Consider the following 24,672-nt stretch of genomic DNA (forward strand, 5'->3'; position numbering starts at 1 on the left):
AACAAACAAACGGCAGAATCTTTGTGATTTGACAGGAATATTCCACTGCACCTGGACAATATACTGATTTTATTATTATAAATAGCGCACTTAACCTTCAGTCCCACCCAGTCACAAAAAAAAAAAAAAAAAAAAAAAAAAACCCTCATCAGCTTCTACCTGTGCGGCCACGCAGGTAAAAACTCGTCACGTTGTGTCAGGCGGTGGAAGGTTGAAGCTTCCGGAGGCAGGAGGTCCGTCACAACCATGGCTGAATCCCAGCTCATGTGCATGGAAGACGGACACATCGGAACCAATGTACCGGAGTCCAAACCAGAGTTCTACTACAGCGAGGAGCAGCGCGCGGCCGTCGAACAACTCCTGAAGAATGGCGACGGAGCTTTCAAAACGCGACTCAGTGAGGACAACATGAAAGACTTTTTGTCTGCAAGAGAAGTCAAACACTTGTTGAACACTTTCAAACGGTATGACGAGGACAGTGAAGGCACCGGCAGCAAAGCGTCGCCCCTCAACAAGTTGGAGCATGGAGCCGGTGGAACCGACACGGACTCAGGGGTCCATTCCACCTACTGGCCCCAGATGTCGGACACAGAGGTACCACCGCTGGATATTGGCTGGCCCAGCGGGGCTTTGTTTAAGGGGGTGACCCGGGTGGCCGTGCACACCCACCCACCCAAAGATAACGGACCTCACATCAAGGAGGTTGTACGACGGCTCATCCAGGAGGCCAGTAAGGTGAGGAGGGGAGCAGGTCATGGAAACGACTGGCAGAAACTGGAAACTGCTTTCACACTAATTCATAACCTAGTCATTATTACATTCAGCTGATACCTGTATGGGATTACTTTTTTTCTATTACCAAGCTTGTCTGAAATGTGCTAACAGTTTTAGTTTGTTTAGTAGTTTATAACAGTGTTATGATAGCTCATTTGAATATTATGGCAACTCTAAATAGACTAAAAATAGCCACAGGTTTACACCATCAAGCAAGAAGGAAACCAGTTTGGAACCAGATGTGCTGGTGAAGTCATAGAAATATATGAACATGGTTGTTTACAGTGAAAATCTTAGTTGCATGAAAATAAATACAGTTATTAAAATAGTATTAGAAACTAAAAGTAGTCTTTGCTTGAAGGGTTGAAATAATGGCATCACCCAGTGTGGTGAGTCAGCATTAACAGGAAGTAGTCTTTTTGTTGTGAGCAACCTTTTGAAATGATGGAAATCCCTTTGACCCAGTAGCATTGATGACACATTTTACACAGCTAAGCCTTAGTAAACTGTATATTTACAGGAGGCTTTTATGCACCCACCCTCCTAAAGTTAATAAACTATAAAAATAAATTATAATAAAAATTATATATATATATATATATATATATATATATATATATATATATATATATATATATATATATATATATATATATATATATAAATAGTTTTGTCCAGGTTAATGTATCTCAGCAGCAAGTTGCTTGGTTTCCTGAGTGAGTAATAGTTGTTAACCAGTAACCAAGAACTTGAAATGATGTTTACTCAGAGACTCCTGAAGCTAAGCTGAGTCATCTGTTCCAGCTGTGCAGTGACATGCACTTCTTGGCTCAACCAGCCTCTGTTTCCCTTTCAAAAACTGGGTCAGGGAGGACAGGATGAAAATGTGTGAACCACTCACTAAATGTCCCTAAAATGGCTTTGTCGCACAGCCTTTCTCAGCACTCACCCCTTATTTTCTTTCCCTGTCCTTTGTTTTCTGTTCTTCCCTGTTCTTTTTCTCTTCATTTTACTGAAGTTTTTTTTTTCATTCACTTTCAGATGAGTTTCATTGCTTTAAATTTATCATTTGCTTGTTCATATTCCTACATTTTCCTTTTCCTGTCTTGACAGCTGAAAATAATTTTCACTGGGAGTACTGCAACTGGTAAAACAAGATCATGACTCATTACGGTTGCTGTTTTTCCTCTTATGCATATACTATTTTTTTAAAAATCTACAGTGAGCACATTAACCTTAAAATGTTCTGCCTATATGTTTTTGTTCATTTTGGACAACCCTGGAATAAGAACTAGCTGTTTATGCCTCCATATTGGTATAAAGTATGTGTTTAAAACATTCCTTATCTTTCATTGTGTATCTCCAGGTGTCAGATAAATAAGATAAATACATATACAGGGCATGTGGAGAATGTGGATAAACCTATTGTTTACCTATTGTGCACCTATTTTTTGAGACCTTTATGAAAACAAAGCAGCTATTCTTTAATAACAGATAAACATACTGTACATACTCAAAAAATACATAAGAAGCCTGCGTGTTAACCTTTTAATACCCATGTTAGACACATTCTTGTATACTTGTCCACAAGCCTCAGCTTGCATCTTTGTTGTTACCCTCAGAGGCCTGCAGGATTTTTCCTGAGTTGAAAAAGCAGGCATTTTTGCCTAACAGTTGTTACAGATTTAAAGAGACATTTTTTTCCATGGCTTTGCTCTAAAGGAAACACAAGAGCAGTCTTACAATACACATTTTCCAAACTTCCCACTTCGGCTTGTGCTTAACATGTCCATACATGTTCAGAAGGACTGCGTAATGGACAGCCCATAATGACTCTTAATCCTATAAATTAATTTAAATTCAAATGTGAAGTTTTTTATTTGACCCTTTTAACATTTAAAAAAAAAAAAAAGTTGTTGTTTCTATTATATTTTTCGATTATATTCACCATCAACTATCCTGTTATACTGTGTAATACCATGTAAATCATTATAGTGTAATATTTTGCTTTCTGGTTTCTAGTCAGGCAGACAAGTAAAGTTTGTAAAGTTTCTAGATGGATGGATGGATTGGACCTAAAAGTCAGATTATCAGGACATGTGAAACATCAACATAAAGTGTACCTAGAGCAAGGTGAGCTGTGTCCATTCTTGTAGCCCAGAGTATAAGAAGAGAAAATGAAAGCTTGGAGGAATGTCTCTCAAGATCAATTCTTTTGTTGTCCTGAGGTTTAACCTGTTTGATCTGCCATTCTCCACTCCTGTAAGCTAGCTGAAGCCTTTTTACGGTTCTTCACTGTAATAATGAGTGGCTGGTAAAGTTTCACTTTGAAAGATCAGCTTAACCTCATGTCTTTTGTCTTTGCTGTCAATGAGGCATTCTGTTCTGACACACTCAGCTGCATTTTTATTTTTCTCTTCAAACACTGTTAAGATGTTGCATGTGAACTAGAGCATTGAGCTAAAGCTGACACTGGTTTTCCCTCTCATTGCACTGCACTTCATCTCTTTGACCATGTGTTTACAAGTTGTTCATTTATGTTACAAGAAATTCTGCTATGCTGGTAATGTGTACTTGCTTGTTTGGGTCTCTATTCCTGCATTTTTAATTAGTTAGGACACAAGGAGAAAATGGGGCCCACTGTCACTCTTCATATTAACTGTTGCAGTATTGTAGTTGATTTATACGATCACTCTACACAAACCTTTTTCCTTTAATATGTATAAGTGTGAGGGCTGTGACGATTTGCGTGTGTCCCAATTAAATTTGACTTCAAATATTTTGGGTGTCAATTCTATTTCAATTGGATTCTCATGATTCTTCAATATTGCTGATTTTTTGTGGACTGAAAACAAAAAAAAATGTACAAAACTTTTTTTGCTCATCAGTTTTCTTTATTTCAATTTGGAAAAAGCAACACTGTAACCAGACCATCATTCTGCTGCTACAATGCCCAAGAAGACAAGTTAAAAGATCAATAAAAACAGTAAAAATGACAAAATATTTATAATGGATTATTTTTTTTCAGAAAATTGATTTTTTGATAAAAACGAAATCAGTTTTAAATATGTGAAGCAAAAAATTCCGATATTTGATTTCTTCGATTCAATTTCCCACCCCTAATAAGTGTCGTGCTAAAAATGCTTTAACTACTTTTCCTCTTCTCCTGCAGGTTATAGCAGTAGTGATGGACCTGCTCACAGACATCCAGATCCTGCAGGACCTGATGGAGGCCGCTTGGCGTCGTTCTGTACCCGTTTACATTTTGTTGGATGGCCAAGGTGTACCACACTTTCTTGACATGTGCTCCAGGCTTCAGATTGGATCACAGCACCTCCGGGTAAGACTGAACTTTTACACAAAAAAGCAAGTAATAAACAATCTGCGCTCAATATAATGAGGCAGATGAAAAACACAAACGAGGTCAACATATTAGTGACATCACAAAGAAGTGTTATTCTAAAGATTCAGTCCTGGAGGGAAAAGGAAAATATTTCCAGTCTCAATGGAAATGACAGTTTTTAAACATTTTTCTAACCTTTACAAGATGCCATGTTCCAAACGAGTATCATATTTGGCATCCTATGTGGCTTTTGCATTTGAATCGCTAGCTGACCTAATGCCGGTGAAATAAGAAATGAAGAAAGTTAATAGGTTCTGTTTTTTAATCTCGTTCTCTGGTGTGCGATACAAAGGAGGAGAAGTAAAAAAAAAGGAACAAAAACACCTCAGTCAAATTTGCAAGCGTAAGTTTGAAAGGAAGCAGATGAAGGCTACAGATTTTTAGTTGGCTGTGGTAGAATTCCCTCCCACCTTTTTTTCACATCAATGCTTCCCATTGAGGCAAAACCAGACCAGTTCTACAAGCAGGGGTTAAAAAAGCTGTTTTGATTGTACACTTAAAAGCACTAAAACTGTAGCTCTGTCAGGACAGACAAAAAAAGAAAAAATATTAAGTAGTGTTTATTTCTTCTGACATACCAGTAATGCACCAGTATCGCCAGTGGTAAGTCCAGGCAATGGCTGAATGGGGGGCTAGGTACATTTACCACTGGTGGTCCTGGCGGTCCCTCTGGTGTTAGGATGAACAATTTTCCAATATTATCCAATACATGTTTTGGCTAATTATCATACCTCCAGTTTTCTGGTCAATAACTGTTAAAAAATAAAATAATTAATGAGTTTCAGATCTAAACATGCCAGAGAAGCTGGCAGTAGTGCTTTGACTGACCTACATCTTATGTTATGGTGCTCAGAAAATGTCACATGATCTGATTATGCAGGTGTGTCCACAGATCCAAAGGTTATGTCTGTCCTTACACAATCTTTAGACTCAGAGAGAAAGGTCTCGCTTTACTTTCTGTTATAAAAATGAAACTAACAGATAGATGAAAAGTCAAACCTGAGAATAAAGTAAACATCTATTAGTTCAAGTACATATTCAAAGAAATAGGAACATTGCAACAGGAAGGGCAGGTCTCTAGGAGCACTGCTGTCAACTTCAAAGAAACATTCTGGTTTGAGACTCGCACAATGTTTGTTGGATGTTGATGGCCGGAGAAACAAAGTTAGCATTTTTATAACAGTGTATATACATATATATACATATATATATATATATACATATATATATATATATATATATATATATATATACATATATATATATATATATATATATATATATATATATATATATATATATATATATATATATATATATATATATATGCAAAGATAGCTACCACCATACAACAAGATTTGAAAACAGTCGAAAGTTTGTCGAAAGTTTGCCTGGTTAGAAAAGTCATGGTTTTTGTGTTATATGGTCAATCATACGGATGAGACTTGGAGAGCCTCATGCCCTATGAGAGACTTGGAAGCATAAAAAGTTTGAGAGCCATTGACAGTAACAACACCAGTTTATTGCCTGATTGATCATTTGTCTTTGCAGAAGATCAGAGCCAGAACACTTCAAGGAGTTGGATTTGGTTTGTCCTTTGGGAGACTTCCAGGTTCACTCTGTAATAAATACATGCTGGTAGATGGTGACAAAGTTGCGTTTGGCTCCTACAGGTAAGAACTTAATGTTTGTGTGTAAGTGTGATATGTCATGAAATGTTTTTAGGGCTGGACAGTATGGTTTAAAACTACAATCTCAGATTGTTTCCAGCCAAATCTGTATATTCAGACAAATAATTCAATGACCTATTCAATAAGTTGCTGATATAAATTAGATTTTCAGCCTTTTTTGTATTGAAACAGCCTTTAAATTAACAATGCAATATGTCGTTACTTGTTCGAAGTCTGAGGATGCAATAAACAAAACCAAACTGCTAACTGTTTTGTTTACCTTTGCTTTGCATGTGTCACTCTGGAATATGGCAGCGCGTGGGGTGGTGGGGGGCTGAGTTGACTAACAATGGAAGCGTTTGTGATGGGCGTTATACATGTACAAGTAAATAGAAAAAAAAAATTGGTAATTGCAAGCTGCTCAGTTTAATTAAGTCTGACATCTAACCTAACTTGTGTTCAACCACCTGAGGAAAAGTAGGTTTGTTTTGCCATACACTTCTCTGAAACTGGCCATGGCTTTTAAAAGATCATCATTTGTCTCTCCATGTGTCAAAGTCCCCTTAGGCAAGGCACTGGACCTCGGCTGTAGCTCAGAAGAAAAGGCAGTTGTCTAAGTGTGTGTGTTTAAATCGGGATCTTCCTTGGCCAAGTAGACACATTTTAGCACTTATTCCAGGATGAAAATTTGACATGTACAGTTTGGAGGCCACTATTGGCTGAAACCTGAGTCATAAGAGCAACTCCCGATAACAAGTTTAGGTAGCGTCCCCGGCTCTGTTCATGGAATCTTTCCCTATTTTCAAGCCATCGACCAAGCATTTTGCTATTTTAATGTCGGCTGAAACAGGATTGCCCCTGGATATATCTGTCAAGTGTGTGTGTGTGTGAAAGGGTGAATGGGTCATGCAGTATAAAGCACTTTGAGTATTCAACATAATTTGAAGAAGTGCTATATAGGTACAGTCCATTTGCCATTTACACACTTCTCTCAAAGAGGCTTCATCTATCGAGTGCATTGAGTTGGGCGAGAGTCTTTTGTGTGAACAGATGAAAAAGAAGACACGTTGCCAAGTGCTTTATGGAATGTAGACAAGGTTAAAACATGCCATGTAAACTATTAAGCCACAATAATTACTGACCTCTGGATATTAGCGCAGTAAAACATTCAGGCACCAGCTTCGTGTTGTTCAGAGAAGGAGATGTAACCTGCTTTTTACACTAATGTTCTTTTTTTTTTTTGGTTGTTTGTTTTGGCTCGTTTCATGTAAATGTAATGGACAAAGTTGACCAGAATATGATGAAGTTCATAACTGTCTTTAACTTTGTCTTTGTCCCAGTTTCTCCTGGTGTACGTCTCGTATGGACCGAAACATGATCACAGTGATGACAGGACAGGTGGTTGACCTCTTTGACAGAGATTTCCGTGAGATGTATGCTGTCTCTGAGAAATTGGACCTATTCAAGGAGTTTAATATCAGTCCACCTTCTGGTAACGTGACCACCACAGTTTGCTCCAAAGTAGAGCCTAAGCGGCCACCATTACCAGGAGCCACATCCCGCTTCCAGGTCAGCTTAGGACACTCACAGGACGCTGACATCAAGGTGCCTGCACACAAATACTACAACCCCAAATATTTACTGGCATTTGGGAATGCACCACATCCGCCAGGATCTCTGCAAGAGTCTGGAGCTAAAAGGGGTCCAGCTTTGGCTGAGGTTTCTGAGGAGAGAGATCAGGCAAGACCTCGATTGGCCAGCAGTGAGAGGCTGGACCAGATGAGTCCTCTACCCTCAGAAGCCCCGAGTGAAAACATGAACAGACCAAATGGAGTAACACAAGACAAAAAGGGAAGATTTCCACGGAAGCTGAAATTCACATGGAAAAAGTCATCCAGTAAACTTTCTGTGAAAAAGAGTCCAAGTCCTCCACCCACAGAAACTAATCAAAGTGATGAACTTGAGGACACATTTGAAGTGGTTGTATTATCTCCATCCAAAGGAAGGAAGGCGCAGTCTAAACTGGGCGTGAGAGCAGGATCTCAGCAAACTGTCAACACCGCACATGACAATGAGAGTAAGTCCCACATCTGCATACACTGTAAGCTCATTTCAGTCTGGAATGCATAAACTACTAAAGCCATTTGTTTTTGTAACATAAAAATGCTGTTTAGGACTGATTCATCAAGTAAACTCTAATGACTAGGTAACAATAGAGCCTTGAAGCAAGTTTTTACAGTAATACACTAATAAGTGCCTTGAATATGATTCACCTAACTAGTTTTGTCTCACAATGTTGTGCTGTTTTTCTGTTTTTATTATTTACAGGCATGAAAAGTCAACGTCGAGGGAAAGAAGCATGTATAGTGTCCTGAGCCAATCTTCCCTACTTCAAAACCACAGACTACAGTCATATGTTTTCAAAATGGTTAACAAAATGACTTCGATTAACACTAACATAACATAATATATACCACTTTGATTAGACCAGTTGAATGTATAGAGGATCAGCTTTCAACACAAGCTTTCTACATTGTGTGTGTGGGACAGGCGGGGGGCTGGGGAGTTAGTGCCAAATGTAAAATCAAGTATTATAAGATGAATACAGCATCAGTAAAGTTGGGACTTCAGGTTCTTTTCTTTTTTCCACTATTTAAAGTTGGCTGAGTAGCTTACTTTGTCAAAGACACTTAGTATCAATCCCTTGCTGCCTGGATTTATTTGCAAATACTGTATATACAATAAAAAAACAAAGTAATTGTAGGAAATAAAAAACAATTAAACAGTTAATACATTGAGATAAGTAATAAACAATTAATATAAAATAAATAGATAAAATAAGAGTAGGTAAAAGTTAAATAAAATCAGTTTGATAAAAAGTGAAATAAACAAGGGTTAGAAAGGGGTTTTGCAAATTTTGCAAACAGGGCTCAAGTGGTTAATGACATGATTTACATGCTGAAAAAGCATGTTACATGAGCAAACCAGTTGTATTGTATGTCAGCGATACTACTAAAGAAATTAATTAGGTAAATAAGTGCAAACTGGATGCTTTATTTCGCCTGAAGAACCTACCTGCAATCACTGTGAGGTGATGTAGAAAGAGTAAACAGGTTTTTTTTCTTGCTGGAGAATTTCATTAAATTTATTATTGTGTTTTTATTTCTTAATAGGAACATTCATTTAAATAAATTACATTTAATATTTTTGTCTTTAGATGATTTCCTCATTCATCTCGTTCTAAGACATCATGAACAATAAATACAGTTCTTAATAAATATTATTGGATTTTTAGTTCTTCAGAATAACAAAAGGAATTCCTTGGAGTAGTAACACTAAGTTTAATTTAATTGAGTAGAGAAAGAAATGAGGTGCATCCTTGCACTGCTCAGGATTTAATATGTATGTTTGTTGTAATTGATCTTCAAATAAATATCTGCAAATAGTTAATTTAGCTATTTTAATGTAATAAACACTTTTGAAACAGAGATTGCAGCTTCTCCTAGTGGTGACATGCAGCAGTGCTCCAACATTTAAGATTGTGGCTGCACTGCTTAAAATCACCACTACACGCTGCTGAATGTTTGCTAACAGCACACATCTGCGGAAGGAACAACGGGTATGATGGGAACTGAGCAGTGAATTGGGGGAGGTTGGGTGGAGGGGGTAGTTTGTGGTGCAATACTGAAACAGGAAGTCAGAACTGCAGCAGGAGGAGGTGTTCTCACAGTATCATACAGGCTAATTTTACTGACATGCAGAAGGCATAAAAATATATAACTTCCTATGACACGTCCTGTAAGTTTTGTCCTTCACTGTCAATGTTTTTTACTTTTGGGAAAAAATCCTCTGACAACAGCAAAAAAAAAACTGTTAATGCACATGTATTTAATAACTAACCCAAAAAACACCCTCTGTTTAAATCTTGTTTTTCAAGGTGATATTTTGTTTGCAACATATAAGATGGTCTGGTTGACTTTAAGTAATTAAAACAAGTAAAAACTGTCAAGTCAAGGACTGGGTGTATAAATTTGCAGGATGTGCAACACACTAAAAAGGACATAATTATCATGTAAACCCATACAGTTCCCTGTCAACCAAACTGGAGAAAGGCCAGTGTGAGATGTCATAAAGTTAAAAAACAACTCCTAAATCACACAGGTGGTTTTGGTCCATCCCCCTGCACGCTCTTGCTTTTCATAGACATTCACAGAAATAATAAATAAGAGGAAGTAAGGTGTGGTCGGATGAATTCACAGTGCATTTGACCGCAAACAGATGGCAGCTATCTCTACAACATCAAAAACAGGATTCTTTGGTCAACACATCTGAATGTTTTTGTACAAAATAATTTAATAACAAAACAAATACAATCCATATTCAACATTGACAGTGTATAAGGTATGATGTACAATAGTAACAATGACATGACACAAGATGGTTAAACGATTTAAATATTACAGTAGATAAAATGTGTTATATTTATTGCACAGTGATGTAAAATTAAGTAACATTTGGATATATTGGATCTTTGGTATTAGCATATACTGAAAAAGAACATCCATATTTACATCCTTTAAGTGATTTCTGTAAAAATCAAAGTTTTCCGTGAGACTGTTCAGCTGACACTTAATGTACAAAAGCTTTTATCAAAAACAAACTAACAAGATACAAGTAAGGTTGTTGTGTTATTCTGTCTTGGACACGAGAACTGTTAAAAAGCTGAAGTCGGCTGTGTGCGTCTTCTTTTTTTCTTTCTTTCCTTTTTTTTAAATAGCATCTGTGGAACTGCTGAGACATCACATGCTGAATTTGTCTTTCAGAGCGAGAAGAGTCATACAAGCACTGACTGCAAAAAGCAACTTCATTGGAGATAACATAAGAAAGTGCAATAAATAAACAGCCATTCTGTAAACTTTAATCCACAAAAAAAATGCTGTCAAAAGTCTGGATTGTTCTCAAAGATTGTTGGCGGCTTGTCACATCAATACTTAACAAGTTTCATTACTTTGAATACTTCTATTCAGTCTGTAAATTCAGACATTAAATGAGACAATGTCTGTATTTCTGCAACAGCCACCACCCAGAGTGTTTCCGTTGTTCCCCATATGTCTTCCTTTTGTTGTGTTGCAACAAAGTCCCAGACACGTTCATGAGAAGACGGACTGCTAATAGAATCACACAGTGCTGCGGCAAGTAGACATCATATGGTGGGGCGCTGCACTGCTCAGTCCTGAGGGCTTTGGCTGATCACCTTCTTCTTTCGGACAGAGACCAAGTCATAAAATGGATCCTTGGTGATACTCGCTCTAAAATACAGAAGGTTGTCATTAGGCAGATGGAGAAGTATATGAATAAGTATCTATATTACACATAATCTGTTGTTACTCAGGATGCACAGTAGTATTAGTATGTCTTTAATGTTGGTCAGTTAGGTCTTACAAATAAAATGTCAGCATTTCTTCAGCTTAGTTTTCGAGAAGATCAACCAAGTGTTAAATTAGAATAAAGTAATATGTTTCTTGAGATAAAAAATGTGATGTTTAAATGAAACTTTGTGTAGCTTCCCTGGATCAATTATCATACACCTGCATCAGTACCTGTATTAAGTTAATAGTGAAATATAAATATATGGGCAGACAGATATTGTTTACACAGTAACTTCATGTTTCCTCTGTAAACAAGCTAAATTCTGGTTTTAGTGCTGTTTGTGGAAGCTGTCTAGGTAAGGTTTCAGGTGTTTTGCAGGTGTCAAATTTCAAAGTAGCATTCACTTTTATAAATGTCTAAATAAGCATATATAAGCAGACCCAGAAAATTGTTGCTTAAATTCACTTTTTCAAAGCAAAGGAAAGTGTCAGAAAACCAAGCGAGATTGTTTTTCTTAACAATTTTATCTTGTTAAAAATTCTTTCACTAAACAGTGAAGATTTGATAAGCAACGTGGCTGTGTAGAACTTCAAGAGAGCACAGAAAAACACCTCTAGATGTTTTGTTGACTAAAAGCAGAACTATTTTCCACACAAGCATGACTTTAAGCTACTAAACATCTTTATCTTTCTCGTCATCTTGAGTTGCTGCCCTGAACATGGCCTTTCTGCGAGCTACGGTTTCGGAAAGGGACAAAGAGCTGCAGTTACTATCTTTGAATGCAAACAAAGAAAGCTAAGACAGTGCTGCTTTGTATTTCTGTAAAGCCTGTAGAATTCCTCTGACCAGAGGATCACATGTCCTAATTAACAAAAATACATGCTCAACCATTACCATGCAGTTCTAATGTGTGCCATGTTAAAGATAATAAGTATGGTGATGTGGCAATATGAAATAATCTCCTTTGCTGTACACAGATGTTTTTTAATCTTATTGTTTTGTACTCAAACCTCTGTTTTTTTTACTTTCACTTCTATCAGTTTAGCATCATGTTCAGTTAAGGGTTGGCATTTATTAAGGCTGGCTGGAAGAAAAGAAAAACACATAGTTATTTGTTTTCCTGTTTCCTGCCACCTCAGCACACAAAGCCACACATCATATCAACTTTTTTTTATATTACATTATTTTGTGCTGGATAATACAAAGGAACAAGATTTATTTCAGTATTATTGCTTTAATTGAGATTGAGTTGAAGGCCACAATGTTCATTTTATGTTAGATTATTAATGTGTGTCTAAAAAGGTGTAAGGTTTAGGATTAAGGTTAGTATTTTGGTGGGCCTAAGGGTTATTTTAGTTTTTAAATTAAAGTTGCATTTGCATTGTTTGTTTATTTGTCATCTTTAGGGAATAAAAGAAAATATTGCATTTTAAGATACAGCATACGTTTGTTTGGTAAAGTGTGTGTGTCTGACCTGATGGCTTCGATCCAGGCATCCCTCTCTTCAGCACTGGAAGCACAGATGGTGTAGGACTGGTGTTTTCCCTCCACCACCCTGCCGTCTGTCTCTGTTTTACACGCTTTGATCTTCTGTCCTCGACTGTTGGGGTTGTACAGCTCCAGACAGTACTAGGTGCATTCAGAGATTTAACATGAGTTTATGAATATGTCTGTAAATGTTAACAGTTGACTCGTAGCTCATCCTGGCAATTTGGTTGGACCACTATACTTGTAAAGGTGTACATAGGTGGGTAATTCTTGTCCAACATTACAACACAGTGAGCAGTCTGGGAAAATACTGCATCCTTGGTGTTTGTGTTGGACATCATCATACATCCATGGATAGCTGAGCTTGCAGCAACACTCGCTACAGTTACATGATGTTTTTTTTATTCAACATTGATCATTCGGAATGAAATATTTCTGAGCTTGATGCAGGAGATGGACTCAGCAATGGATGGACGGTTTCGTCTGTCTCCTGTGTCCAATAGGCACGTAATTTGGTCATTTTTTTAAGCATCTTAGCTATCCATCACTTGACACAGAAAATGGAGCAATACAAAATCTCAGAGTTGTAAAGCTGACACAGAACCAGTCAAAGGCACAAACTACAGAAGAAAAAGAGGAACAAGAAGAAAAACCATGCAGAAACCTCTAAATAAAAGCAACAGAAGAAGATGCAGAAGAAGCTGAAGAAAACAGCAAGAATTGTTCCAGAACTTATTCTGGGGTATATAGACACCAAGTGGTATTAAGACATGGAAGTGAAGTCTGACCTCAGCACTGCCCACTAGCAGAGGAATTGACTTAACAAGTATGGAAGTATGAGGTCTGCAGTGTCCAACGTTTGGAAAATCCCCATTTACATAACGGAGCATGAGTGTGCCCTTAGGCCAGCAACAGTTCCATTCAGTTTTAGTCATACTAACATATTGACAGACATAATAGTCTAGTTTTGGTCCTACTAATCATTAGTTTACTACTATTCATCTTTAGTGTCATGGTATGATGCTGCATTTAGTGTAACCTTGTAACCTTTGGAGGAGCTGTTGTTAAACAAGCAGGATCTCACCGGTTTGCGTGCGTGCGTCACTTCTCTCACACAAAGATTTTCCAGAGGGATGATTCCTCGGGGCTCTTTATCCTTCAAAGAGATTTTAAAAAAGATGGACTGTGTCAGGTGATATATCAGTGAAAGAAAAAAGAAAACAATATACTGTAACTGAATGGAAAAATAAATGGCATATTCTGCTTGTTTTATATTCATTTATGCCCTGGGAAAACAAACTGTGAACATTAAATAAGCAGAGAAATCCATGCTTTAAATTTTACCAGAAAGATCATAGTTATGTAATGTATACATTTAGGAACTATGGAAGCCTTACAGTGGTGAACTCAAAGTAGTAGAGGCAGTTGTCAGTCAGGATGAACCACCTTCTCTTCCATGTCTTAACTCGACCTCCTGAAGTAAATATGCACCAAAAGTATAGACAGTTTTTTTTTTGTGTGTGTGTGCTGTCAAATTTCTTGTAAAGTAGAGAAATATCTCAAATTTACCAGCAAGTTTGCCAAAAACAAGACTGCTAGGTGTCAATTTTTACACAACATAATGATACATCAATTGCATGCAGGATCAAAGGTTCCCTCCAGTGTTGAGTTATGTTCTTTCTACTTCCTCTGTACTTTTCTGGTGTTTTACCTCATGAGAAATACTAAATGAAGTAAAGCAACAGAAGGTGATCATAAAATCCCTTTGTTCTACAACAAATAGTATTTTGATATGTTTTTTGTTTTTTTTTTAAATGGCTTTTTACCAAGTTTGAGGAGCCAGCCTTCTCTGTCCGGGTTGAAAAAGGTGTGCGTGAGATCATTCCCATCATCCTCCGGGATTTTAAAAGGCTCATTGCGTATGCTGTCATAGAGATTCTGAGAAGAAAAGAGTAAAGCAGATGGATCACAACATTAAACTGAAACCAGCATAGAGTTTATAAAAGGCAAAAAGATTTCAATTGTTATTAAAACTACATCATTTTTTAGTGTAACCTAGAACAATCCTCCTGTAAGCCTTAAGTATGTCGTCTGACCTGATAGCTTACGATAATTAAACCCGTTGCAAAGACCTTTTCTCTTGTCACTGAAAGACTGCGGTTAGATGTGGGTTTTGAATTGAGAAAAAAAACCACAGTAAATCAGCTAAATGTAATAAGTTAAATGTCAGCTGTAACATGACGTTGGATCATTGCTTCATGTTGTGTAATTTGGACCCTGCAATAAGCTAAAACTTCTTACTGAGAGCAGGTCATTAGGTAAGTCCTCTCCGTTGTTGATGCCTCTGTTCATGGAGATAAAACGTTCCAGAGTGGTTTTGTCCTTCACGTTGGGGTTGTGGAGGCTGGTGTTCAACATGATGATGGCAAAAGACAGGATGTAGCATGTGTCTAAATCACAAGGGAAGTGCATGATGAATGAATGAATTAAAGGGTACTGAGCAATGATCTTTGCCACATTTATTGTGATGAAAAAGAGCATTTTCTCATCAAGTCAAGCAATTAAAATCTGAAATGAACATTAAAAACAAAACTCCCCTGTTGCTCACACACATTCACACTTTGCACACAGCTGTAGCTCATACATGATTCACAGTAAAACTAACCAGTGGACTGAAAGACGTTTGGGTTGCAGTCACAGTAGCGCGTAGCAAAGGCCTCCATCATTCGGTCAATCTTCTGAGCTTCACCCGGTAGACGGAAACTCCACAGAAACTGTCTGTCACATACACACCACAGCTAGTTTAGAAACCTCTCTATGCTAAATTGAAATGTTAATTAGGTCTGTACACAGAGTGCAAACTGTAAATGTAGCAGTTATTTCTGCTGCTCTGCCCACATCTTGACAAAATCATCTTTTATACCATATTTGACAATAGTTAATTTGTGTTTTGAAGAAAATCATTAGAAAGTACACGCTAAAATCCAGTTCATTCACTGTTTGGTGTGTGTAGCATTTCAGTCTTATTTGTTTTCTGAGTTGAATGGCTTGGAAATGACAGAATGACCCCAGATCTGTATGGAGAAACTTACACCAAACTCTTCCTGCCAAAATCCCAACCCATAGGCTGTGTTGATTTTTTTTTCTTTTGTTTGTGTTTTTGTTTTAATCTTTGTCTCTTTTCCCTTTCAGAATAAATCCTAATGGAATAAATTTGACAATATCTGGGTCATACAGACCATTCACAAATAAAGCAACAAGTTTGTGTCAAGCCTTCGATATGGAAGGTGGATTTATAAATGCTTTGCTTTCTAAAACTTGGAAATTAAAAAGCATTTTTGACTGTCTGTTTTATCTATAAGTGCTAACATTACAATTTACTTTGTTACATTTATAAAACACTTGTGGACTTAAGTATCTGGTGGTAAGCTTGCAGATTGCTGTCGGTACCATACTGACAGATTCCTGCCAGTACACATTGTAGTTCTCATTTCATGATGTACTACATACACATTTATAAATATTTTTCTTTAATAGCTGATAAGAAATGGGAATCCCGTTAGTGAGGTAGCAGTGAAGATAAAGAGGGCTTACCTTAGAGCCTGGACCAGGTTGAGGTCAGAGAAACCATGCCGTTCCACAAAGGCCTTCAGAGTCTGCAGATGAAGCTCCTCTCTGTATGATGCAGGAAGGAGAAGATGAAAATGAAACAACGGCAAGAAATTCAGCTTTTCCAAATGACACCAATGTGTATTCTACTCATCCTCCACTTCCAAATACAGATTTTTTTAACCTCTTATATTGTCATATTTGCCACATTTACTGTTTACTCAACTATAAATCTTCTAATCTATACCCTGCTGATTTGTTTTACCTCTCTCTGCTTCCCCCTCATTCATTAGTTTCTGTTGCTTTTCATCCTCAACATCTGAATCCACTCCTGTTTTGACCTCCCCCACCACCACCACACTCTCCACTGACCACTTTCTTGCCTCACCTTTCTCCAAGGAATTCTCCAATAGCTGTCTTGTTGAGTCCCTCCTCATTGTAGAGAAACCCAGCAATGGATTGGGCACTTCCATCCAACAGCTTGTTCTCCACCAAGTAATTGATGCCCTGCATGCATTATTCGCAGAGGGAGCATTTTGCATTACAGCACATTCGGCTAAAAGTGCATGAGTAAGAAGAATTTGCGGTCTGTGACACACTGTGTGAGCTTTATGCTGCAACCGGAATACTGGCCTTTTAGCTACGTGTGTTAAGTTTCACAATGATCTCATTTGCTGTTGGTGAAACAGAGCTCACAGCTTCTGTAATCCCAATTCCTTAAAACAAGTATTCTCTTCCCCTTTCTGATCCATCACAGGCTTTTAAAAGCAAAGACTGTGATGAAAAATAGATTTCTCTGCTAGCATACAAACCATTTTAAATGGGTTTAAATATGGTTTTAAAATGATCCATTTAAAAATACTCAACTGTACGACTCATCACAAAAGCAAACTAAACAAAAGTAATCAAACATCCACTGCTTAGTGACGATTCTCTCTGTGCTCACGCAGATGGCTGCTTGTACAGCATGAAGGTTGGCCTGCCAATAAAACCGCTAAAACTTTCCTAAAGGCATCTGTCAATGTCACCTCCCAGACTCATACCACCACAATGACAGGAAGTGATGCAAGTGGCAAACAAGAGCTGCTCTTGAAATGTGCACACATGAAGGACTCGGACAGAGAAATACTGAAGGTCTCTGAATTTCAAAAAGAATTTTTTTTCCATGCAGTAAAAAAAAAAAAAAAAGTTTCTTTGTGTGGATAGTGTTGCCTGAGTGCACCTCAGCATCAGAACACACATACTGAAATTTCTTAGCTCACCTTTTTAGGGTCCATGTTAAATTTCTTCTTCCCATTTGAGAATCGTTTGCTTTTCTCTATGGTCTTGCTGCAAATAATCATTGAAGAGGAAACAGTTAATCATGGAAATGGACCACTGTTGTATTGTTTGTTAATCCTGCTCCAGTTAACATTTATTAAAGGACAAATCTAATCAAGTTTAACTGTAGAGAAACTCAACTTAATTCAGTAAAAAGATTTAAAAAATAAACTTGCAAACTACCACAAAATTTTAGAAAAAGAGAAAGTGGACCGCCAGACATTTAATAATATTTCTCATGCTGCATCTCTCTGAACAGTACCCTACTGCCAGCACTTAGCTAGCAGTATAATAGGAAACAAAGGTAATGATGTAGCCTACCATAATTTAAAGGAGTCTTTAAAATTCATTATTTTTGAGCATTATTATTTTCCCATTAACATAAAGTAGCCATTTTGCTTGTAAAAGGTATACAGTTACAGTGTCTACAACAGAGAAAGTTTTAATTCCCCAAAGAAGACTGTTAGCTTTGGTTCAGCTTGTCCTTCCACTTCTGTTACACCACCATTAATGAGATTTCCCTAAAACGTGTAAAATGACTTGTTTAAAAATCCTCAAAGAAAGAACCTGCATCTTTATCATCACCATTTTTCAATAACCACTCAGTCAGTTAGAGCAAACTTGTCCAAGTTTTAAGGGTATCCCAAAGTGACAGTAGTGACAGAAGCAGTATGAATAAAAGAGATGTTTCTGTCAAATAATAGTGGAGATATATCTCCCTCATTGTCAACTTTTCAACTTTTTGAGGTCACTATGGGGGACCTTTAACATGCATTGTCCTTTTTGATTGTTTGTTTGTTTTGAGAAAACAAGTCCCAACTATAAAAGTACAATCTCAATTTCATAAAATAAATAGTGTTAAAATCTAAACAAAAAGAAGCAACAGAAAATAGAAAACAACCTGGAAGAACAGTACACTAGTGATCAGTACATCACACACAGACGTGATTCTATCATTGCACTCAGTTCAAGCTGCATCTCATTATACAAGGACGCATTTGAGTCGAGAGCACCATCAACTTGTACATCTGGAAAGATATCATTAATGCTGACAGATGCTAAAATGCATGATCATAAACAGATTATGTCTTTTTCAAAGGAAGGCCTTGTATTATTCTGCTATGCAGTGCTAAGTGGCATTCAGCATCTAACTGCATGGCTTTCTGGTGACAGAAGCCAAGTGTGGGACCTTCCTGCCTGCAGTCTAGAACTTCCATCAGCGGAAGATGTTTTGCACATCATGAAACACAAAATACAACATAGGAGACCCAGGAATACAGATCAACTAGAGCCAAGAAGGAGAAAACATTCTTCACCCAAAGGTCCAGCGACCGGTCTCCTCTGTTTTCCAGATGTGTTACAACTGTTGTTAAACGATCAGGAGAAGCTAATAGTGATAAATGCAACCATGACCCCATTTCTTTTCATTTTAGATTTGTTGCTACTATTTCATTCAAAAGAAGAAGAGCTAATAATTGTCACGAACTAATCAAATGTGTCACTTTTAACTAAATCTTTGTGACAAATGTGAATAAAACATTTTGATGTAACTTTTGCTAATAATTTCAGTCTGTTCTATTATAGTTCAAACAAATTCCTACTTTTTGTAACTAAAGTTGTAACATTGGTAAAATGTATGGGGTTATACATGGAATATTAGCAAATCTTTTGAACAAATTCTGGCCTTTAAAAAAAAAAATAAATCAATGATAAAATGCGCCTACTGATCAAATATATCAGTAGGCGTGTGCCTCGTGACATAACATGTTGTTCAAATTAACCAGATAAAAGAGAGAATTGTTGGAAAACCAGTATGAAACTGAAACACTGATGACATTTCAAATTTGAGCAGGAGCATTTTTTAGGTGTTCTTGGGAGATGTTCTGTATAAAAGTTGCCGTGGTTTTTGAATTGGGTGAAGGGTTTTTCCCGGATCAACACTCACTTTTCTTCTGCAGTTTCAAAGCTGAGTATTTCTGCCATGACGTTGTCAATCTCCATTTTCAACTTCTGGAGACAATGAAACGAGAGAAAAGTTTAACATTTTTTTCATTTAGATTAAAATCACATTCACTGATGAATTCATTCATTCATGAGAATAATATCATAATTTGTAACAAGGCTGTTCTTTAGAATATTGTGTTACTTGACTTTATATCTGAAATTATTACCTGGATGTCATCCAGAAGGTCTTTCTTGTACATTTTGATGCTTTCTATCTCCATCCTCTCATCTGCTGTAAAATCTGAGGAAACTGGAAGAAGATTGAAAAAAGAAAATATCATAAAGATCAAGTTTTAATCACGTAGGAGTGAACTGAATGAAAGTTCACATAATTTGTGTTTTAATTTAAAAACAGCTTCACCATAACTTTCTCTGCTGCCAGATGTTGTGGTTTTATAATGAATCACGGCTGTCACCTCAAAGTATTAATACATTTCTTCAAAAAACACACACACATCTAAATCTATCAATACACGTGTAAAGGCAGACACCCAAATTCTGTATCATATGGAATCTCCACACCTCCCACATTTGATTAACCCCACTGGGGTATCTGTTTCTGTCAATGTTAAATGAAAGTTATTATGTGTTAGTTATTATTCAGAGATTGATAAGTAACTGTGATCATGTATCAAAGTTTAATTATCCTCATTTATAACAAAAAAAAAATAATAATAAAATGGTCTGACACCAGCAGATGAGATCAGATGGTCAACTGAAGCTGCTTTATTCAAATCTCACATGATCTGTTTTCCTCCCACCATGTGTGAAATCTTCTCTTCCACTTTAAGATGGAAAATTCTATTCTTATACTCTGATATGTTCATGCTAAAGCTTCTGTCTCTGCTAGTAGCTCTTTAACCACATCTCCATCCCAGCATGTAGCTTCTGAGGGGTGAATGTTCCCCATCCTTCTCAATTTCTTATTGAAATATCTAATTGGAGACAGGAAAAGATCAGCTTTGAGTCCAGACGCCAAAGTCTCATTGTGTAACCATTAAAAAAATGAACAATCTGCTTCCCTTTTTGGAAAATTTATGACCAATCTTGAAAATGCATACTTTTTAAGATATTTCCTGAGTTAGCAAACACAAAAAATCCTTTGGTACTTCATTAAAGGAATACATCCAGAATTTGTGCATGACTTTTAGAACGCTAAGGTCAATGGAAATACTTCTACTTTAAAATCTCATCATACGTCTGGCCACACATATATAACAATGACTCACTTTGGAAACAAGCTGTAGCAAGTTTGACCACAACGCAGATTTTTGTCCTAACTGGAGTCTAAAAAGTAGCAAAAATAAAGAATCATAATTTGTGTTGAATATTTTGCCTCTCATCACTCTTAATTCCTGTTTTTACTTGACAGGCTTATCTCCTCTGACAGATCCACATTAAGTTTCACAGACATCAACATCCTGAAACTTCAAACTTGTTCCGACTGTAGTTTTTACTTCTTGCAAATTTTGACTTTGGCAAAAGTATTTGGGGGGATGGGGATGAAAGAAGGGAGCGTAAAAAGTTGCATGTTAAATCTCTTCTATTCAATTAATGATTCTTTACTTATTAACTCTGTTCACACTCATGAATGGTAAGGCTTTTCTTAAGGCCTTAAGTCTTAATCTCAATGTTAATGTTAATGTTAGATATTAAGTGTTTGGTGAGCTCTATATAATGCAAAATAAATTATTAGAGATTTACAAAACATTATAACATGATTATTGCCAACACAAAATTCTAGTTGTGTCCTATAACACTGCCCAACAGACAACAACTACATTATTTAACCATCTCACAGTGTACTACCATTGGATCACCCTGCCTCTCCAGTGCCCATTTGACAACTAGTTGAAATGGCAACAGTCTGTAAAGGTTTGTCAGTGTTATTTTTTTTTTATTTTTTTTTTAGTTTTTTTATTCAGATTGTAAATTGCAATTGCTGAATAAAACCAAGGAATTATTATGGTCTTGGTTTTATGAATTGGAGATCTGTTTTCTAGTTGTCCAGCCTACAAAGCTTTACTTTGTGCCAGCAAGATTTTAGTTAATGCACAAATCCTGTCCAGTGAACTCCCTCGACTGTAACGTTGACCAGCACACTGAAATTATGTCACAAACAACCAATAATGTGTGAAAAAGGGAAGTCTGCAATTCAAAAAATACTCCTAAACTGTTTAAATAATTTAACATTTCAGCTTAGGAGCATTTTATGGTGTGCACACTTCAGTTTTTTCATCCTGGTTTGCCTTTTCAGTCCAGCACTCAGCATCATATACCTGGGATGTGCGTGTTTCTTTCTCATGTGTTTTTACAGACAACCATGAAAACATGATGCTGTTTTAGTTGGTGAGCTTGCTGTCCTTCTCTCATGCAGTCTTCATACTATTGTCTTTGAGGTTACAATGCTAAATTTTGAATTAGAGGTGGTTTCAATAAGAAAAGAAAACAGAACTCATAGGCATGTATTTTTCACCAGAAGAGATAGCATGATGATACACAGCTTTGTTAAACCTGACAGAATGGTTACTGACAACTTCCTTACAGATTTCTAAGTCTTTTTGCTGTTGATGATCTGATTGCAGGACTTCCACTTCTCCACCCTTTCTTTGCTCATCTTACACAACAGCTGACAAGCGTAATGGCACATGTCATTCAAAAAAGGCTTTGATATGAAAGGAGTAAATCAGACATTTATGAACAGGACATAAGTAAATGACTTTCACAAACATAAAGGGGAATTGTTGAAACTTCTGACCAAAGATAACTGCTTTTGGTATTAACTAGTATGCACGGTCTCTGCTCTGTTCCGGCTGATTAACAGGCAAGTCAGGCATTGTTACACCAAAGGGTGCTGATTGGTGATAAATGGTAAACTAAGAGCTGGACATCCATAACTTACATTTTTAAACTCTAGCACTAATCTCAGTGCACCTGTTGCTCATGTTATTTATTTCACAATTGCAAATGAACAGAATTAGAAACTGAACAGTCTGGGAGAGTTGTGTGGGACAGGTTAAAGAGTCACAAGTCTTCCAAACTGTCAAATGTTTTGGACCTATTGAACCAGAATGTGCTGATTATCACAAGGTAGAGATCTTAGCATTACAAACATCAATGACCACCAAGATTTTCACATTTGTGCGGTTATAGCAGGAATAAACAGACACATTAAATACTCAGCAATATAATGCAGGTCATAAAGTTGTGACAAACCCCACCCTCATCTTAAAATACCAGATATTACTTCTTCTGAGCTATTTAGCCAAAATTCAACAGAGATGTTAAAAATTCATTATTGAGATTTGAAATGAATTGGTAGGAATAATAAGTTTCCAATAAAAGGTAGGAGAAAATGGTTCCAGGTCTTACCCATTTTGAAATCAGTCATTTATATCCAGGAAAGATAGAAATAAAAAAACATGTACTGGCAGCACTGGAACCAGTAAAACACAGCCGAGCTGCTTCAGCACCAAACGCAGTAACAGCTGAAAGAGGTTTTGTCTCTTAACTCCTCCTCTTCCTCATCCATCACACGCTCACATGAGCACCATGCCCAGGGCAGATTATCTAAAAAAGACTAAGACTATTGTTTACATAGTTTATGTCATTCAGTGTTGCAAACTAGGAAGAAACAAAACAACCAAACTGTCTTTTATGTTCTGAGCGCAAAATGACAACTTCTTTCCTTCTGTTAACATAAATGAGGGGAAATAGAAAAATAATATAAGGGTGTTCAAATGTCCTTCCTCATTGCCAGACTGCTTTGGTAACAAATATTAATGATGTATTATTAATGGAGAAAAAACTAAACAATCAACAACATAACAAGGTTTCACCTCTTGAAGCTTTGAAGGAGGTCATGTGGAAATACAGCTGCTCAGTGAAACTTTCTTTGCAAAACTTGTCTGGAGTTCTGCTTCGGTGCTGCACTCAGGCTGACCTGATGGTTGCAAACATTTTACCAGTGTGGTTTCAAATGCTGCGTTCTGTCACTGTAGCTACGTAGTTATTGGGATATTACTAATCAGTAGAGATTAGGATACATTTAAAACACTATAGGAACATGAACATAAAGGGTTAAGCAGCATGTAAAATCATTTCCATTTATGTTGAGTACCATAGATTGGAATAATTTCTTTTAGTTTATATCACAAGTTAATAGTTATTTTCATAAAAAAAAAAAAAAGAAACACTTTTCACCTATGAGTAATTATTAGTGGACAAAGTGAGACAAATTTAAACATACTGCTCTTTTACTGTTTAACACTAGAGGTTGGAAACTTCCAATGAACAGCAAAGATGATGCTGAGGGGCCATCTTGTGGTCATGTTAGAATATCACCGGCACCGTCGTGCAATTATGTTTAAAAACTGTTTTTACATACGGCTGCAACTTATTTATTTGTCATACATTTCTATATTTGTCATTGTACAGATAAGAATAAATTTAATATTACCAACATTTGAATGAACTATACGGATGTATCACACATGTAATATATTCAAATACCACCATGTTTTACTCCACTAAATCAATTAAAAAAGCAAAAGACATCTTCATATAGTGAATTGTCACACAAAGCTATCGATCCTTCAGAATATCTATGATGATTTTTTTCTTTTTTCAATTAAGACTGTAATTTTCTAACACACTAAATTTTGTGTTTTTATTAGCTGCAAGTTATGATTGTTACCTTGAGATGAAATTAACACTTGATGTGTATGCCTGTGTGAGATAAGTCTGTCTAAATAATGATGTGTTTCACTTTTTGGATTGATTCAGAGTAAAAATCTGTTTGTTCTTTGCTGATATTTAATGAGATGCACTTGTGTATACATGTTGACTTGTAATACTTTTTGTTGTAGAAACAAGAAAAACATTTCCAAATTTGACATCCTGTGAGGCAACAGGAGCATGATTCAGTGTGTGTGTTAGATTTTAGTGTGTGGACATGGTGTAAAAGTGCAAGCAAACAGAGGAGGAAGTTTTACATCAAGCTTCTATAAGCTTCAATAATTACCTTCCACTTTA

At 36.7% G+C, this 24,672-nt stretch overlaps 2 protein-coding genes across 2 annotated transcripts; one reads left to right on the forward strand and one right to left on the reverse strand.

The window, feature by feature from the left end:
- Window positions 1–246: 246 nt before the first annotated feature.
- fam83fb (family with sequence similarity 83 member Fb) lies at window positions 247–8,222 on the forward strand (the record flags this gene model as incomplete). Its single annotated transcript, XM_079263099.1, has 5 exons — window positions 247–735; window positions 3,947–4,114; window positions 5,729–5,850; window positions 7,188–7,924; window positions 8,176–8,222. The coding sequence occupies 5 exons, from the start codon at window positions 247–249 to the stop codon at window positions 8,220–8,222; spliced, it is 1,563 nt and encodes a 520-aa protein (XP_079119225.1).
- A 2,802-nt stretch (window positions 8,223–11,024) lies between these two features.
- On the reverse strand, window positions 11,025–23,110 carry cyth4b (cytohesin 4b). Its single transcript, XM_079261423.1, has 13 exons — window positions 23,011–23,110; window positions 19,806–19,888; window positions 19,580–19,644; window positions 17,577–17,643; window positions 16,703–16,821; window positions 16,300–16,380; window positions 15,371–15,483; window positions 15,007–15,155; window positions 14,532–14,643; window positions 14,103–14,179; window positions 13,790–13,861; window positions 12,692–12,846; window positions 11,025–11,156 (listed from the first exon to the last, which is right to left on the reverse strand). Exons 1-13 carry the CDS (start codon window positions 23,027–23,029, stop codon window positions 11,075–11,077), a joined length of 1,194 nt encoding a protein of 397 aa, XP_079117549.1. The 5' UTR covers window positions 23,030–23,110; the 3' UTR covers window positions 11,025–11,074.
- Between the last annotated feature and the right edge of the window lie 1,562 nt (window positions 23,111–24,672).

This window comes from Telmatherina bonti (genome assembly GCF_933228915.1).
Source record: "Telmatherina bonti genome assembly, chromosome: 3".
Lineage (NCBI taxonomy): Eukaryota > Metazoa > Chordata > Actinopteri > Atheriniformes > Telmatherinidae > Telmatherina > Telmatherina bonti.